Source organism: Carassius auratus, unplaced genomic scaffold, assembly GCF_003368295.1.
Source record: "Carassius auratus strain Wakin unplaced genomic scaffold, ASM336829v1 scaf_tig00214752, whole genome shotgun sequence".
Taxonomy (NCBI): domain Eukaryota; kingdom Metazoa; phylum Chordata; class Actinopteri; order Cypriniformes; family Cyprinidae; genus Carassius; species Carassius auratus.
The window spans coordinates 138485-156872 of NW_020527792.1; the positions used below are offsets into that span (position 1 = coordinate 138485).

Consider the following 18388-nt stretch of genomic DNA (forward strand, 5'->3'; position numbering starts at 1 on the left):
GCAACAGTCTAAGCAGAGACGCCCAGACTTCCCTCTCCCTAGCCACTTCCTCCAGCTCTTCCGGGAGACATAGTCCCTCCAGCGTGTCCTAGGTCTTCCCCGGGGCCTCCTCCCGGTGAGACGTGCCTGGAACACCTCCGTGGGAAGGCGTCCAGGAGGCATCCGAAATAGATGCCCGAGCCACCTCAGCTGGCTCCTCTCGATGTGGAGGAGCAACGGCTCTACTCTGAGCTCCTCCCGAGTGACCGAGCTTCTCACCCTATCTCTAAGGGAGCGCCCAGCCACCCGACGGAGAAAGCTCATTTCGGCCGCCTGTATCCGGGATCTTGTCCTTTCGGTCATGACCCACAGCTCATGACCATAGGTGAGAGTAGGAACGTAGATTGACCGGTAAATCGAGAGCTTTGCCTTACAGCTCAGCTCCTTCTTCACCACGACAGACCGGTACAGCGACCGCATTACTGCAGAAGCTGCACCGATCCGTCTGTCAATCTCACGTTCCATCCTTCCCTCACTCGTGAACAAGACTCCAAGATACCTGAACTCCTCCACTTGAGGCAGGAACTCTCCACCAACCTGAAGTGGGCAATCCACCCTTTTCCGACTGAGAACCATGGCCTCGGACTTGGAGGTGCTGATTCTCATCCCAGCCGATTCACACTCGGCTGCAAACCGTCCCAATGCACACTGAAGGTCCTGGTCTGAGGATGCCAACACGACAACATCATCCGCAAAAAGCAGCGACAAAATCGTATGGTCCCCAAACCGGACACTCTCCGGCCCTTGGCTGCGCCTAGAAATTCTGTCCATAAAAATTATGAACAGAACCGGTGACAAAGGGCAGACCTGCCGGAGTCCAACATGCACCGGGAACAGGTCTGACTTACTGCCGGCAATGCGAACCAAGCTCTTGCTCCGGTCGTACAGGGACCGAACAGCCCTAAGTAGGGAGCCGCCGACCCCATACTCCCGGAGCACCCTCCACAGGATGTCGCGATGTGAAAACAGAATATTGTTTAATTGGCTAACATTAGCTACTGCAGTTATCGATAATAAAAGCAGGGGAGACACCATGATCAAGAAGGCGGTTCACCCAGGGCGAAGCTTGTCCATTGCACTCCGCCCATGCTGATCCTTGCGAATTCCCCAAATGTGGGAATCTCGACTGCGTAATTTATGGTAGTAGGGGACTGCGTTCCCGCTCTCCCCTGAGATATTTTTTTTTATTTTTTTTATTATTATTATTATTTTTTTATTTAAGGGAAGTCGTGGCGGGAGTGCGTGTACATTGCTCTCTTCACCCTCAATACCACGACTTAGGTGCCCTTGAGCATGGCACCAAACCCCCAACTACTCCATGGGTGCTGCAGCATAAATGGCTGCCCACTGCTCTGGGTGGGTGTTCAGTGTGCGTGTGCACTTCGGATGGGTTAAATGCAGAGCACGAATTCGGAGTATGTCACTTTCACTTTTAAAACAGATTTACAGAAATTCACAGTGAATGCAGAAATTTATAGTGCATTTTAAAAGTAAATAAAAGTAATTGTATTAAACGTGAATTTTGAAGTAGAAAAATCTGATTTAGTATTTTCTTATCAAGCCATTAATTTGTTTTATCAACAACTTAATTTTTTTTTTTACAGTGTAGTTAATTTTATATTCTTTACATTATTCAATATTACATACATAATACACAACTTAATATGTAGTATGTATGTAGAAATGAACATTAACAAGATTAAAAAAAAATTCTAAAAGTATGGTTCATTACGTCATGATACCCAGTGCATTTACTAACAAATTAAAGGGGTCATATGATGTTGCTAAAAATTATTTAGGTGTATTTGGTGTAATTAAATGTGTTTAAGGTAAAAAAAGAAAAAAAAAGTATTTTCCAAATACTGTACATTATTGTTTCTCTGCTATGCCCTGACTTCTGAAACGCATTGATTTTTACAAGGCTCATCGGTCTGAAAAGTGAGGTGTACTCTGATTGGCCAGCTATCCAGTGCATTGTGATTGGCCAAATACCTCAAGGGTGTGACAGAAATGTTACGCCCCTTAAAATATTTTGATGTCCTGTCCAGCCGGATCAATGAAACACATATCTAAAACCCATTATAAACGTGATATAAACATGATTTCTAGTCGTGTCCTCTTCTGGAAGGCCAAACAAAGTAGTTCTGCTTTCTCAGCGAAACAGCGGCACACACCGTGGCCTTGAGTGAGCATGGGCTGGAGGCCTAGAGTGAGCTGAGGCCGGCTTGAGTGAGCAGAGTCTTAAGAACCGCGCGGCCGGCAGATTCTACGAAGGAGCGTACCTTTGTCTTGCGGCAACTAAATGTAATGCCCCTGGGCTGGACACCGCTTTGTCCACGGTGAAATCTGATCTGGTGATCCACAGTGCAAAGTGGGTGTATTTCCTCAGTGAACATCACGGATCAGCTCCAGGCAAGACAAAGTGGATATCGTCCTCTTTTGGAAGGCCAAACCATGTAGTTTCACTTTCACAGTGAAATACAAAGCGTCTATATGACATGGAGGCGGCAGCAACAACAATACTACAATGAGAATAAAAGGTACGCCTTCTTTCTTATGCAAATCTTCCCACATAGTGACGTAGAGATGTGGGGGCATGTTTAATCTCTTTGGATTTGAGACTTTAGTCTTTGCAACTTGACAGATCTTCTTTATGCACCAAGAGCTTGTAACACCCCATAGGAAAATGAAAAATTTTAATTACATCATATGACCCCTTCAAACAATGTTGTAAAGTGTTACCTAAAAAAAAACATGAGAGGTTAAATAAACACTCCAATAGTAGTTACAGTTTTGGAACATTTTATTGTTGTCTGAACCCCCGTCCCACCCCAACCCTCAGTTCCCCAAGAGATATATGCCTCTGTGTCCTCTTCCCATCCCACAAACACATGGTCAAAAACACAGTTCTTTTTCAGTTCATTCAGTATCATACAGAAACACTCGGAAGGAAACAAATAAACAAACAAAACGCATAAAAAAACAAAATCAACAAGGACCTGGCTCAGCAGTTGACAAGATTCCTTTCTCATAGTGACACCCTAGGGATAGTTATGCGGTATTAGCATAGGTTAGCATGGCTACCATTAGAAGCTGGCTAATGTCTTTGGAATGAGCATGAAAAGAAAAATACACAATCATTGGAGGGTTTTAAAGTGACTGAATGGGCCTTCTAAAGGGACAACTTTGGAATGGCTTATAGAGATCGTCCTCAGCAGACTGAGCATTTGTCAGATCTTTTGGCGGCATATTTAGGAAACAGGTCTTATACAGTACATTCAACTCTTTCTGTCACTTTTTAATTGTTAAATCTGGCTGAACAAACTTTGTTCACATACTATTCAAAGAACACAAATATACATCTATATGTACACATACTTTCCACTTAAAATCTGAGTGTCCAGGCATTTTCCAAGAAAGTCCAAAGGGGGATTTGGTGAAGAAAGTCACAACACTTTGTAATCTGATCAATCAGTATTTTCTCTGGCTCCCTTATAGAAACTCTTTCTCCAAAAATAAAAATTCTGTCATCATATTGTCCCAAATCTCAAAAGATTTGAAATAAATTTGTATCAGTTTGGAACAGTAAATAATGGCAGATTTCTCATTTTTGAGAGAGCGGCCCCTAACTACACTTAGCTTGTTAACAGCATCAGTCATCTGATGCGGTCAGTGTGGACTGAGGCGTCAGTCTGCCTCAGTCTGAGATGGTTTATGCAGATTAATGTAATCAATGGGAAAATGCCTCTGTGATTTGCCAACTTGGCATCTTGCTGATATGGCAATTTCACAGTTGGGGGCCATAACAATTTGAGAGATGTGTGTTTGAGTAATACAGATGTGGATATTCTGACTATTTTATTTAGTTCTTTTAGTTTAAACTACTGTAATCAATGGTGATAAACACAGTTTGGTATTTTTAATCACTGAACTCTTGGCTGTCAGTTCTTTCTTAAAGAAATCACTTTTTTTTCTCTTTGCAGCCAACAGTTGTAAGAAAGTTCTTTGACTTAAGAAAATGTTGAATTACACCATCAGAAAGAACATTTTACAGTAGAGTATATAAGCTGTTTTTAATTCATTTTCTATGGAACACTCTTTGGTAACTCTGTTACCAATCTTTGAGAATATTAAAGCAAGTTTAAAAGCAAGATATTTTGATGATTTGATTTTACAATGTGGCAAAAAAAAAAAGGCAACTGACTTCTGAGGTGTGAAAGGCCAGAGAGAAATTTGACTAGCTAACATAAAAAAACCCCATCATAGGACACCACAGTACCATATTCATGAATTGCACACTTGACAATCAGATGATAAAGCATTGTGTATCCAGGCTATTAAAATGGCAAATAAAACCCATCACGTACTGCAATGCAACAGAAATGGACTGTGAATATGTAAACATAAAGGGATGCTTTGAAAGATCTCGAGCCCAGGATTCAGCTGTACACTCAAAGCTGCACAATTATTAAACAAATCCACTGAAAGAACACGAGTCAGTCCGATAAATAGTTACAAGTGAAAAGAAGAAGATTGGTGGTGTTCCTTCTGGTCCCTTTCTCCTCACTTCTGACACAGTTTGGCCTCCGTTCCCATTTCGCAGCGCCGTTGTAAAAGGACTATTAACTGCGCTCTCTCAAAACCACTGAGTGAAAGGATAAAGGTCAGGGTGTAATCCACCGCAAGCTTTAGAATGCCATCATGTCTCCCCCAATGTACTTCCTTTGCTGTAAGCACACAGGCCACTGTTAGCACTTGAGACTTCCACCTTAAGACATAAGAGATTTCCAGCAGACGTTAAGTATATATACACAAGTGAGAGGAAAAAGACGACAGTTACAGCAAGATAGGAAATCCACAATGGGGCAACGTGGCCACCCAATTCTCCTGTCAATCTCCTCTTGAGAAATATGGCACCATATATAGTAATAAACTCTGCCTCCGATGATACAAGAACCAATCCTCAGAGAAAAGTACCCATGAGGGAGACATGTATCGGTAAAAGTTGGTGAAACAGCATTTCCTTTTGCGTTGAAGAGGCATTGGCTTCTTGATAGGCAATTGATGGAAAGCTCTGCTGGTTGAATCTGTGTGTTGTGTGGATGTCAGCATTTGTGCATGCATTTGTGTTTGTCCTTTTAGTGCTTTTTAAGGGGCATGGCAAGTGCCCGACTCCGTTGTAAGAGCCACGGTAAAGATGCCCAACTCTCAACTCCACTGCGCTGCACATACAGAAGACTTCTCCAAGTGATGTTTATCTTTGCTCTTCAGTCCAAACAGCCAGCCAGAGAGAAACAGGCAGGTGTAAAATAAAGCTGCCATTTTTTGAAATGGCCCACTATCTCAAGCAAAGATAAACCAAACACACCACACCAAGCCAGGCTCTGGAATCGCTCCCAGGTCTGAGGAAAAAATGCTGAAAATATCCTAAATTAAAAAACAGCCATGGCACAGAAGGGTGTAACATATTTAGGTGTTTGGGGCAAAAAGGCAGAAAACTTGACTTTGCTTCTTCCTTCGGCTTTATGATCTGGGTAAGACGACAGAAAGAAGGGAAGCAGAGGTGATTAGGGGGTGTGAGGGCGAGCCTGTCGGTGGTCCTGCTCCATGCAGTGAGGTCAGCATGATGGGATTTGGGGGGGGGTCCGCTATCTGACCTCCAAGCAGTCCAAATAATCCAGAACCAGCTCATAACAGAAACGATACTGCTCCTGCACCACAGACAGAGAAATGAAAGAATTAGTGCAATAATTTCGATTCATTCATAAGCTTTTTCTAGATAAGCCCTGGTCTACAGTAAGGATTGTAGCAAAACCGATGCTTTTGCCATTTAACTCAAAGGCAAGACTTCCTCTTGAGATTCCTCTCATTTGTTTTGCAACCAACAATCTCTTTATTCTTTCTCTAAATAGTGTGTTCTGTTTTAGTGTGACTTCACTGGCAATCGATTTGTGTACCCACCAGTGTCTCCACCATGTTGGGCTTAGCATTACGAAGGGTTTTGACGGCATAGAAGACATCCACCATGTTCTGGTACTGGATCATCTCCATCAGGATGTTGCTGGAACAGTACATTCCGCTGCGGCCACCGCCGTTCCTAGACAGACAAGAATACAACAAACCCGGCTGTCATGAGTAAAGAAGAAACACTGAGGATAGTGGAGAAACGGATCTGGCTGTGCTGCATACTGATATTTAGTCTACACCAGAAATCTCTCATATCCAGTTAATATGAAACCAGCCTGCATCAGAGGCATAAAGAGCTTTTTGAAGATCCGCAGAGCTCTTCTGCTATGCATGCGTACGTTACGACGGCGGCAGCTAGATGAGACAATGGTGAGATAATCAATCACAGTCAGTGCTTTGGCAGCTCTGGTTTAGCACTGAGAAAGGCCTGTGCTGTTCTGTATTAAAGCATAATTGATTTCATCTCCATAATCTCTTCTCTCTGCCTGCGGTTGGTAACACTGTGTGACAGTTTTGAGTGATGTGTTTCTGGGCGGCGATGGGAAACAAATTTGTGCCTGGGGTTCCAGATGAGGTGGCTTAGTGGGCAGGAGGGGAAACGAAGCCAAACGAAGCCATGGGGGAAGTCAAGTGTGCGGTTAAAAGGATGATGACCATGTTAACACAGGGTATAAGTCCCTGTTTAGAAAATTATTTTATCTGAGAGCTATTTTGTTTGTTTAATTATTCATGTCAGAATATTGTTCATGATTTGTTTGCAAAGGTACACTGAAATATATTATGCATATATTTTCTCTTATCCGGCTCACTGGCAAACAGAGATAGGGGTCACAGCACACACAGATAAGACTGTGTGAAGACAAGGATTAATTGTGCCGTTCAAGGGCACAATGGCCATCACCCAGGCCATAGCAAGGAGCTTCAACAATATACAAGGCAGGAACGTCACCTAATGGTCAACACGCATTTTGCCATTCAGTGTAACTGCTCTTTGATTAGCTAATTTATTTCTGCTCTTCAGTGTTAATACAATGCTTTTATCTTTTCCTTTTTCTCTTTGATTTGGGCTGTACTGTATTGGCTTATTATTCAGTTTTAGCTGTTTATGTAGAAGTTTATGGCAGGGTTGTGCATCATTCAAAACTGAAATATTGCCCTTTATTTAATCAAATTTAAACTACCATTCCAAAGTGTGGCGTCTGTTGGGGTCTTTGTTTGTTGTCTGTTTTTAACATGTTTTTAAGTCTCATGTTCATCAAGGTTGCATTTATTTAATCAAAAATACAGTATTATTGTGATAATATTATTGCGAAATATGATTCCAATTAATATTAGTTTTCTATTTTAATATACTTTAAAATGTCATTTATTCTGGTGGTGGAAAAGCTTTATTTTCATTAGCCATTACTACAGTCTTCAGTGTCACATGATCCTTCAGAAATCATTCTAACAGGTTGATTTATTCATATTTAGTTGGAACCTGGAATCCCTTTTTGGGGGGGGGGGGGGGTTCTTTGATAGATAAATAAAAAGTAAAAAGAACAGCATTTATTAATAATTTTATATAAAGATATTTATATATTTATTTCAAAATATTTGATATTTATTTATATCAAATATTTATCTCGAAATATGTTTTAACTATCACTTTTTTTAATCAGTTCAACATATCTTTGCTGAAAAGAAGTACTGACCTCAAAACTTTGAACAAATATCCCCACCCAAATATCTAACCCTGAATTTCTGAATGGTAGTGTAAATTCTATTAAATTCCACTTCCTGTAGTTCCAATTTGACTTATTTTCAAATATATTCTAAAAAAACAAAATCTCCAATAGGAATGTGTTTGGAAACTCTTTGGACTCATGGATCTTCCAGTACTTGTATTACTGATGAATAATGCCAGTGCACCTGCTAGACCAGACATACATCTCGCCATGCAAGTAGAAAAAAATGATCTGTAACTATTTGCATCAGTTGCTTGGGGAAACATCAATCAATGACACACTGCAGAGGACACATTGTGGAAGTAACAGATGTAGTTAAGCACAGCAGGACTGCATCATTTAGCTGATCTTTTTTAAAAACATCTGTCTGTATCTGATTAGCAGTCCATAGAGCTTATGAAAGATTACAATATACAGTTGCAGGAGTCTATTACCATGCAGCAGAAATCAATAGAAAGAATACCAAATAATCAAACCAAAACATTAACAAAGAAAATTAGAATACACTCAAAAAAAGCAACTGTTTGTTCAGTTTAGCTAATTAAAATCCGCTAATGCAACAACACTCTTCATCACGTTATCACAACCTAATTAATTTGTGCAAATGGGGAAGTCGTGGCCTAATGGTTAGAGGGTTGGACTCCCAATCGAAGGGTTGTGAGTTCTATTCTCGGGCCGGACGGAATTGTGGGTGGGGGGAGTGCATGTACAGTTCTCTCTCCACCTTCAATACCACGACTTAGGTGCCCTTGAGCAAGGCATTGAACCCCAAACTGCTCCCCGGGCGCCGCAGCATAAATGGCTGCCCACTGCTCCGGGTGTGTCTCACAGTGTGTGTGTGTTCACTGCTCTGTGTGTGTGCATTTCGGATGGGTTAAATGCAGAGCACAAATTCTGAGTATGGGTCACCATACTTGGCTGAATGTCACTTCACTTCACTTCACTTCACTTCAAATTTAATTTGCTAAATTGAAGTTTTCTTAATCTACAGTATTTGCATTAACACTATGAATCATTTTAATTGGCCATAACTGAATGTACAGATATCCAGATGTAAACCTAAACAGACACAATGGAAATTGATTCTAATAATTCTAACAATACAACTTACAGGCAGTGGACGACAGTACGACCTTCCCCACACTCCCTCTGCCACTTCTGCACGCTGGCCAGCAGGTTGAGGAAGGCCTTTTTGGAGTCAGGCACGTCACGGTACGCAGACCAGCGCAGGAACTGGAACTGGCACACGACCAGCTGACCCTCCTGCAGCTTCACATGGATGAGACAGGAAAAAGGAAAAGCCAAGATCAGTAATGCATCACCAGCTGTGCATTTGGGCTTGTTTATGAATGTGTACAGTAGCGTGGGACTGTTCTCCATGCTGAGGTCTCAGCAGTGCCAAGTCAGCAGTGTTTAGGTTGTGATGAATGAGTGTGTTGGTAAAGGGTTTCACTCGGCTGGGGAAGAAAAACTGTAAAGCTGGCCCTGATCCGCGCCTACTTTGGCTTCAAACACAGGTGGAATTAATATAGAGCCCTGAGGCACACCCTGAAACAGGGTTGGAAGTGAGCGCATTGACCATAGCTGAGCGACACAATTTAAAATGTTATTCTAATTTGTAAACAATTGATAGGACATACAGTGATGCCAGAGGTAGTTAAATTAGGTTGTAGGATGTATTATAAAGTTATATTCAAATTAAATGAATTTTAAATAAAAATGTAGCTGTTTTTACAGATAACAATGCTCAATTAATCTCATTCAGTTCAATCTAAATATGGTCATTCTGAATATGACCCATTGTGCCATCAGTTGTTGCATATGTCGTAACTGATATAAAGAATAAAGGGTGGATCTGAAATTTAAGGGGAAACTTTTCCAGTAAACAACCCTTTTTTAAAACATAATCCAGCAATTACAGAGTTTACGCACCTCACTACCAATTTTAAGTTCCCAGAATGTCCTGGAAACTTTAGTTTTTGTTTCCCAAAGAGGACAATTTAACATTCTCTGCTTATTAGCCTTTTTTTTTAATGTTTAGGTTCCAACGTTCTCGTAACCACTATATTCCAATATCCTTTAGCCTGCTGTACATCAAAAAATTTGACTACAAACCGTGTCTTGTCTTTATCCATGATTTTACCAATCATTAAAATAAGCAAAGCGCATCATCAAACATAATATGGAGGATTAAACTAATATGCCAGATTTAATTTAATTCCATTAACATGTAAGATTTCCTGGATAATCAAAACACATGAATGCCCATCTTTCTAAGCGATTAAAAAAAAACAAGTCTCTACAGAAGACATGCAACAATGCAGAAAGTAAACCATTTAAAAGCAGAAGCGTACAAAAACACTAACACTAACATTCTCCACCACACAATCTAAGCAAAAGAGATGTCACATTTGAATAACACACGCACCCACGATCACATCCACACACCCCCTTAATACCCTCTACAGCGCTGGAAATGCCTCCCCCCACTCAATCGCCTTAGTTTCTAACGTTCCACAGATCTGCTGCCTGCCAAGCATTATAACACTGTGACATCTGTCAAAAAAACATCGGGCAGAGAGTAAAATGCAGGTGTCTATTAGGCAAAGAGCACTGCTATAAAACATTCACAGAGCAAAACAGAACAAAATTAGATCTTACAATTATGACAAGCTAGGGCAAATTGAAAGTGGTAAAAATGACCTTCTGTGGCATACTCATTATGTATGCTTCATATCTGCAGGCTTATAAAAACTTATTTAGGCATCTGTCCTTGTCTGCGAAAGTGCCGCCATATGAAGTGCCATGTGCTGATGGTATGAAAATGGATATTCTGAAATAACTTTTCCTCTGTTCTTTAATTGCTCTCGTAGCTTTGGCTGACAAATATATTGGGCTGACAAACCCTATTCCAGGGATAGGCAACTCCGGTCCTGGAGGGCCACTATCGTGCAGAGTTTAGCTTCAGCCCTCATAAAAACTCACCTGCCTGTATCTATCTAGTAATCCCGAAAACACTGATTGCCTTGTTCAGGTGTGTTTAATTAGGGTTGGAGCTAAACTCTGCAGGATAGTGGCCCTCCAGGACCGGAGTTGCCTATCCCTGCCCTATTCATTTAACTCTTTATCTTTTAGTCTATGTAATAGGCCTAAAAATGCTTCCAAAGCTTTTCAAATATTACATAAAATTCAAATTTACTTTTGGAACTAAGCATACAGTTAAAAGGCACAACATAGTGATCACCTGGTCTCATTCAATTCTCCCAGAAAAATGACTTTGGAATCTACTTTGCATTTCTAGAAAGAACATTAAGAGGCTCATTTGCACAGCTGGATTACTTTTTACCTTAAGTGTACCTTTAGAGGCCCAACAGGATCAAGTGAGTAATCTTTATTTTTTGCTCATAAGGGGTATAAGGGTATATTTAGGGTCTGCTAGGGCTACAATGTAATAAGGTAATATGATGAAAACTCCTCATATATTTTAAATCATTGACAGAACTCACTCTTGTCACGTTTTTGACCCGGAAAAGCCGTGTGATGATGTCCTCATCTGCAGACATGGATAGAAACTCCACTTGCATAGGACCATACTGCTGAAGACCTGGTTCAGGCCAGTACTGCACACAAGGCTGGATAGACAGGAGAAAATAGAATTAGATATTATACAAAAGGAGAGAGAGAATGAATGAATGAATATACAATCTCTCTCTCTCTATTTGAATAAAAAACATAATTCAGCAGTAAATGAGTTTCAGACGTTCATGAAGGTGTTTTAACCAATTCTTCATGGAATGTTTAAAGTATCAATAGAGAAGAATAGGGAAGAAAAGGAAATTAATTCTGGAGGGAGCTAGATTCTGGAGGAAATAGGTCTAGAGGGCTCTGCAAGGGAAAAGTGTCTAGACCTGAAAATTGTCTAGACTTAAAAAAAAAAGGCTTCTGAAGAAAGTATATTTTACAGTATAGCTGCTGAACATATGATGATCAAGCAGGACAGTCAGAAGCCAACCTCCCCATTATCTAAAAACCCAAAAGGATTTCAGTCCAAGAATGTGATGTGAAATGAATGAGAGTCACCATTTTTATCATTCAATCGAATGAATATATTGACTCATCTGTATTTGGAATATGTTGCAGCCTTAGAATTCACCATCCATACATATTAAGTGCTGTAGCCTTACTAAACCGAACTGAGCTGAAATTAAACGGGTGGAGACGAAGAGAACTGGCAAGAAAGAGGAAGGACATTAATGACAGCAAAGCAAGTGAGGTGATAAATATTAATACTTATGGACTGCAGAGAGCAATCATGCGAATGAAGAAGAGGGAGAGACATTAATCCACCACAGTGAGAAAAAAGGAGCAGATCGACTGCGAGAGTGACACTGAGTAACTGCCGGCATGTTAGCGCACGTCAGGGTTTTCAGAGAACCGTGATCGAGAAGAGCACCGGAACGCAACTCCACAAACTCAAAGGGAAGCTTTATGTAAATGAGACTTGACTATATGCTTATGAATATAAAACATTTCACAGGGAGATTCACAGAAGCTGGGGACAAAACAGCTTAATCAACTTCAAAGGACATGCAATGAAGCGAATGTAAAAAGGCAAGTTATAAAGATGAAAAGAAGGAACTACCAAAGTCCTCTTGGTCGCTGCATTAAGTGGAGCTTCTAGTGGTTGTACGGATGCTTTCACCTACCCAAGCAGAGTTTGATTGGTTCAGCTGATTCAGCATGACCACAGAGGTGCAGCCGTAGTCAAACACCAGCCTCCAGAAGTCCGAGGTTGTGCCGGGCAGCGGGTGCGGGGTTACAATGAAGGCGGCAGGCCGGTGGAAACTATCCATCAGTGCCGCGTTAATGTAGTTGTTACTCTCTCCCTCAGTGGTGACCAGGAAGGCGAGGGCCCTGTCAGGTGGCAGAACATCCATGCTGCGATTCTTCTCACGGTTTCGTGGTAACAAGGCAATGCTGCACTCCTCCACGTCCAGATGAGGAGTCACAGAGTTTAGCGTCTGAGGGGAAAAAGAAATGGAGGATATGCTAAACAACTGAAATAAGCTTTGGAATTTTTTTTTTCCTTTGCTTGAGGCTTCATTGACAACTTAGATGGGGTCAGTGGGTTTATTATTATCCCTGCCAATATGTTTATTAATGTATCTCTATGACAACAAAAAGTTTTACATTTCAATAATACATTTATAATATAATATAATTACTCATTACAGTTTTTGTTAACTGAAAGAAAAGCTACACAATTAAATAAATAATAAATAATAATAATAATACATAACAAACAAATTTAACTATGACAATTAAAATAAAATAATTATATATAATTATATATATATATATATATATATATATATATATATATATATATATATATATATATATATATATATATATATATATATCTTAAGAGATCAAATATGTTTCTTTCTTTATATATATATATATATATATATATATATATATATATCTTAAGAGATCAAATATGTTTCTTTCTTAAAAAAATGAAAAAGCGAAAGAAAAAAAAAGAAATATGTATTGTCATACATAACGAATACTGTTGCTATAACCTCCTCAAAGTCAGGAAAAATGTTTGCAAATCATACAGACATGATACATGCACTGTTCCCCAAGGAAATCCAAAAGGTAAACAGATTTGCTGTTATTTACTACAGCCAAAGGAACTTGTATCACAACAATTCAACAGAAAGTGTCTACATAAACATCAAAAGTATGTATGTACAAAACCCATTATAATATGCTCCATCAGTATCTAATAACTATAGAAAATATACTGTACACCTTGTAATCCAAATCAGCCTTCCTGTACTTCTGTTTCAAAGACTCAGCAAAAAAAATTGCTTATAATGAATGCATTATAATTCACCTGGAAAGTAAAGTCAGGAAAATGCAATGTAGAGGTAAGTGCAGGAGAGCAAGGGTAGTTCTCCCTGCCTTCCACTGAATCGATAAAACTATTCCCAGCAACACATGTGGAGTGGTACATCTTTTATTAAATAACCTTCACCGGCCTTTCGCTCCCAGGGGATCTATTGCAAAGTGAAACACGGCTGACCACTGCTCCCAATGGACAACAAATGTGACTGATTCTTCTGTTACACGTTTGCAGTGTATACAAATGAAATAAAGGATTCTAAGTTCTGAAAGTTCCCAACATTCTGACATTTATTACATCTCAGTATTCTCATTGTTACAGTATGTGTGTAGGTGTACAAATGCTATGGAATGGACCCGTGTTGCCGCAAGCATCGCAAAAAAATGAAAAAACGCGCAAGCAATGAGAAAATATGCCCATATAAGTGGTTAATTTTTAACACGGCCCTAAACATTTCTGTCCAACATTAGCTGCAGCATGTTTCACTTTGCAAAGACTGAGTAAGGGAACTGTCTCTAACACTAAGCGCCATGTGGAACATTTCAGGTGACAAGCAATTTGTCTGCCATCACTGAATGTGAAACTGCATCGCAATGTGACAAATCCAAAGCCAATCAGAAAATGTTTCAATGTACAATCACACAGTCATATGGGATTTTACACCACTGAGATCTCACAATCAAGACATTTGGGAGAAATTACGAAACATTCAATTGTTTTGTATTGTTGACAAACACCTGGAACTCCTCCCGTAGCTGTGACGAGTTGCTCTGGGAATCCACCCTCAGCATCTCTTTGTAAGCCAGGGTGAACTCGTTTACCAGGATTGCCGTCTCCCCACACAGACACGCCTCCAGGATGGCGTCGTGAATGAATATGTACTGCTCCTATACAGAAAGAGATAGCAAAGACATAACTACATATATCCTGCTGTTGACTTCACTATTAGATTCCGTGATAATGTCTTAAAGGGTGAGCAATCTGCTCTGTTATAACTCCATCTAGTTTAACACATTCATTTGAATTTGCTGTTGTGTGCATGAGACAAAGAGATTACTGCATTAATCAGCCAATCACAGTGACAAGGAGGAAATGCTTTCTGTGATTTTTTTTTTTTTTAATAATTTTTTGTACCTTATTTTTAACCTGCATTTTTATTTATTTTGTAATATTTGCTTCCATTTACTGTAATTTTCTCAAATGTTTTTTATTTTTTGGAGAAGGCACTGTCTTCCTTACCTCCTCTGAGAAAACACTCGATAGAGTAAAAAAAGCAGAATTTGTTTAACCTCCGTGTTTCGATGTAAACAAAATTTGTGGCATGTTTCAAAGTGTACTGCGAGTGAATACATTGCTCTACATAAACACTTGCGAATGGATTAAATTAAAGCATCTGGCAAAAAATGACTAAGGTTTAAACTGTCAAATGACTGGGATTTACATAATAAAGTTTGGATATGCAAATATTGGAACATCTAAGCAAAGGCACTTGCCTCCGCAGAGCGGACAGATGCAACAGAGATTATTTATTTTTTGGGGTATTAGACACCTATCAATACACGCTTTTCACTAAATTCCAAGGCTAAACATTCTGAATATTCATAGCGACTCCTACAGAGCGTATTACTATGCAAATACAAGAGATCTCATGTAATAAGTCTATAGGGGTAAAGGGAATTATGGGGAAACATGTGAGAGTCTGCACCTCTGTCTGGATCATGTTGATACGGCGAGAGCAGAGGGTCTTCACACAGTTGTAAATGTCCACCACTCCTTCACACTCCGCCATGTCCAGCATTACATCCAGCACAATATAGCAGCCAGTCCTGCCTGCTCCCACACTGAAGAGGAAGAGCGAAAGACGAATAGCAAGATCTTACTCACAAATGATAAAATTAGCTTTTTCTTTGAACTTAAGATCAAGCTCTTGAAGTTTTAAGGCAGCTGCCAAAGTCCTATAAGACATGAAAGGATGTGAACATTCAAAGTCCCATGTAACATTTGACTGCAAACACTAACAGAAAGTACCAAAAAGTAATGCCATGAGTAAAGTGGTAAAACCAGATTTTTGGACACATATCATGGTCCTATCAGGTTTTTGGAAATGTAAAATGATAGTCAGTCCCACTGTATTCATTAAATTACCTTGGGAGTGTAGCAAAAGCACAATTTTCAAGCAAAATATTTCACAAGAAGTTTGTTTGGTTTTACATTATACAGGTGCTGGTCATATAATTAGAATATCATCAAAAAGTTGATTCATTTCACTGATTCCATTTAAAAAGTGAAACTTGTATATTATATTCATTCATTACACACAGACTGATATATTTCAAATGTTTATTTCTTTAATTTTGATTATTATAACAGACAACTAAGGAAAAGCCCAAATTCAGTATCACAGAAAATTTTAATATTACTTAAGTTAAGACCAATACAAAGAAATAATTTTTTGAAATCTTGGCCAACTGAAAAGTATGAACATGAAAAGTATGAGCATGTACAGCACTCAATACTTAGTTGGGGCTCCTTTTGCCTGAATTACTGCAGCAATGCGCCGTGGCATGTAGTCGATATATATATATATATATACACACACACACACACACACACACAACATTGATAATAATTGATAATAATCTTATTTAAGCAGAAAATCAGCATATTAGAATGATTTCTGAAGGATCGTGTGACACTGAAATATGGAGTAATAGCTGCAAATGAAGCTTTGCCATTACAGGAATAAATTACATTTTTAAATATACTCTAATAGAAAACAGCTGTTTTAAGTTGTAGTATTATTTCACAGTATCATTGCTTTTTACAGTATTTTTGATCAAATACATTTAGCATTAGAAAGTTTTGTTCATGGACATATTTAGACATTTCTGGTTAAAAAAACATTAGCTGTTATCATATTCTGAAATGCAGCGCTCCATACCTGCAGTGGACCACCACAGGCCCTGCGTCGAGTGGAGTGGAGGATTTGACCCTCCGAATGAAGGCTAACAGACCCGTGGCGTGGTATGGGACTCCATGCTCAGGCCACGATGTAAAGTGAAACTGACACACTTCATGTTTGGCAGAGTATCCCCTCTGAAAGACAAACATGCTCCACACTTCAATTATAATTAATATGTAGCGAATTTAATATAATTTAATTTTAATTACAGGAATACTGAAATATAAGAAATTTGAACCCGAATTGTCCATACATGCATCTTGGATCAATGTGTAAGGACATACCAATAGGCCACGGCTCCAGCAAAGATACGGTTAAGATTTATAAGTAGATAAGTGGCACAATTTTTATTTAATTGTATTACTATTTTTATTTATCAAAGACAAACTGCAACTGGATTGTTTTTTAATATATATTTTTTTCTATTTGCTCAAATAATCTAAGGTACCTCGCTTCTGGAGTTTGTATTCCTCATGACTTGAGACATGAATTAGCAAAAGCGACAGCTGAATAAACACCCAGCTCTGCGGTCCCACTCAGGGGAGGCGTTTTACGTCTACTAGACAGGCCACTAAGAGACTTCCAATTACGCATCCCAATTGGTCGTCTGTTTGAATACACACTAAGAAAGCTTCAGTCGACAGTCTGTCTGATGGTTACTAGAAAAACCTTCCCCACCATTCGCCAAACACACACAAGCTCATCATTCAACCCACAGCCCATGTTTGATTGACAGGGCCGTGGCAAGCACAAAACTCACATTAAAGGCTGTCGACAGAACTGTGCCTCCACAGGGCAGCAAAGAGGATGATAAGAGAAAACGGGGGTGAAGTGGAGGAGGCTAAATTGGGCTAATTTCAGCAAACACACCCACATTTAGCCCATTGTATCACAGAGAAGAAAAGATAATGAGAGAAGAGAGAAAGCGATGCTTTAGTTAATGTGCCCGCCATAAAGCGTTCTGAGATGAGGCAGCTCTAATCCTGGAACAGACAGCTCGGTGGGCCTCTGCTAGGTATCAGGCGCTTCTCTCCATTTCATTTACAGGGCTGTCACTCTGAATTCTCCCTTACCACACACGAAAAATGGGTGCACGCATACACACAATTCAAGTTCTACCCTAATCCTAGCAAAGAAGCAAAACATATCATCAGTGCTGGGTAGATGACTTAAAATTGTGGTTCATTACTAAATACAAATTACATTATGAAACTGTAAGTAATCCACCACATTCCACTTTTTAATTACTTTTAGTTTATCTTTGACCCAACATCATTGATTGGAATAGGATAATATTGCACCAACAACAACATTAAGTGCATTAAACATTAAATTACACCAAGATTTCACAAACTTTTTAATTTTTATGAAGGAACTGCAGGGGGTCTGTTAAAAGCTAATAATTCAATTTAAAAATGTAAAAAAAAATCCAAAAAAAACAACAACCACCAACTAAAAAGATTAAACTTTTTAATTAAAAATATATTTTAATATTTTAAAATGTAATATAGTCTAAATAGAAGGATTTCATTTTTGCAATGAGATTACGTAATTCAGATTACATATAACCACTGCATATCAGCACAGCAGCACATATGGGCAATTATTAAACAGCTGGAAATACTTGATTCTAATTCTAACGATATAAGAAAATTGATTTGACATGGCTGTGATAGTTTCCCGTCTCTCATTTCACTCCACTAGCTCTTTCTTCTTACATAACAAAATGATTTCACCTCAAATCAATAATTCATGTCCATTTATTTATTCGGTACGCAG

General features: G+C 39.2%; 1 protein-coding gene and 1 non-coding gene across 13 annotated transcripts in view; one reads left to right on the forward strand and one right to left on the reverse strand.

Annotated features, from left to right (window-relative positions):
* The first annotated feature begins 1049 nt into the window (after positions 1-1049).
* Positions 1050-1211, forward strand: LOC113092917 (U1 spliceosomal RNA). Its single transcript, XR_003287662.1, has one exon. It is a non-coding gene; the product is annotated as a U1 spliceosomal RNA (small nuclear RNA).
* Positions 1212-3372: 2161 nt separating this feature from the next.
* The window catches only part of LOC113092915 (receptor-type tyrosine-protein phosphatase U), a 117954-nt gene continuing 102938 nt past the window's right edge, over positions 3373-18388 (reverse strand). For 10 of the 12 annotated variants that reach the window (XM_026258688.1, XM_026258697.1, XM_026258695.1 and 7 more), the window contains 8 exons: positions 16589-16743; positions 15353-15488; positions 14385-14534; positions 12440-12754; positions 11240-11365; positions 8845-9002; positions 6001-6136; positions 5688-5750 (listed from right to left, as the gene is read on the reverse strand). In XM_026258688.1, the coding sequence (XP_026114473.1) occupies positions 5688-5750; positions 6001-6136; positions 8845-9002; positions 11240-11365; positions 12440-12754; positions 14385-14534; positions 15353-15488; positions 16589-16743 (1239 nt within the window). Of the gene's footprint in view, positions 5751-6000; positions 6137-8844; positions 9003-11239; positions 11366-12439; positions 12755-14384; positions 14535-15352; positions 15489-16588; positions 16744-18388 lie in introns of all 12 variants that reach the window. The other 2 variants (XM_026258684.1, XM_026258694.1) reach the window with 2 other exon arrangements.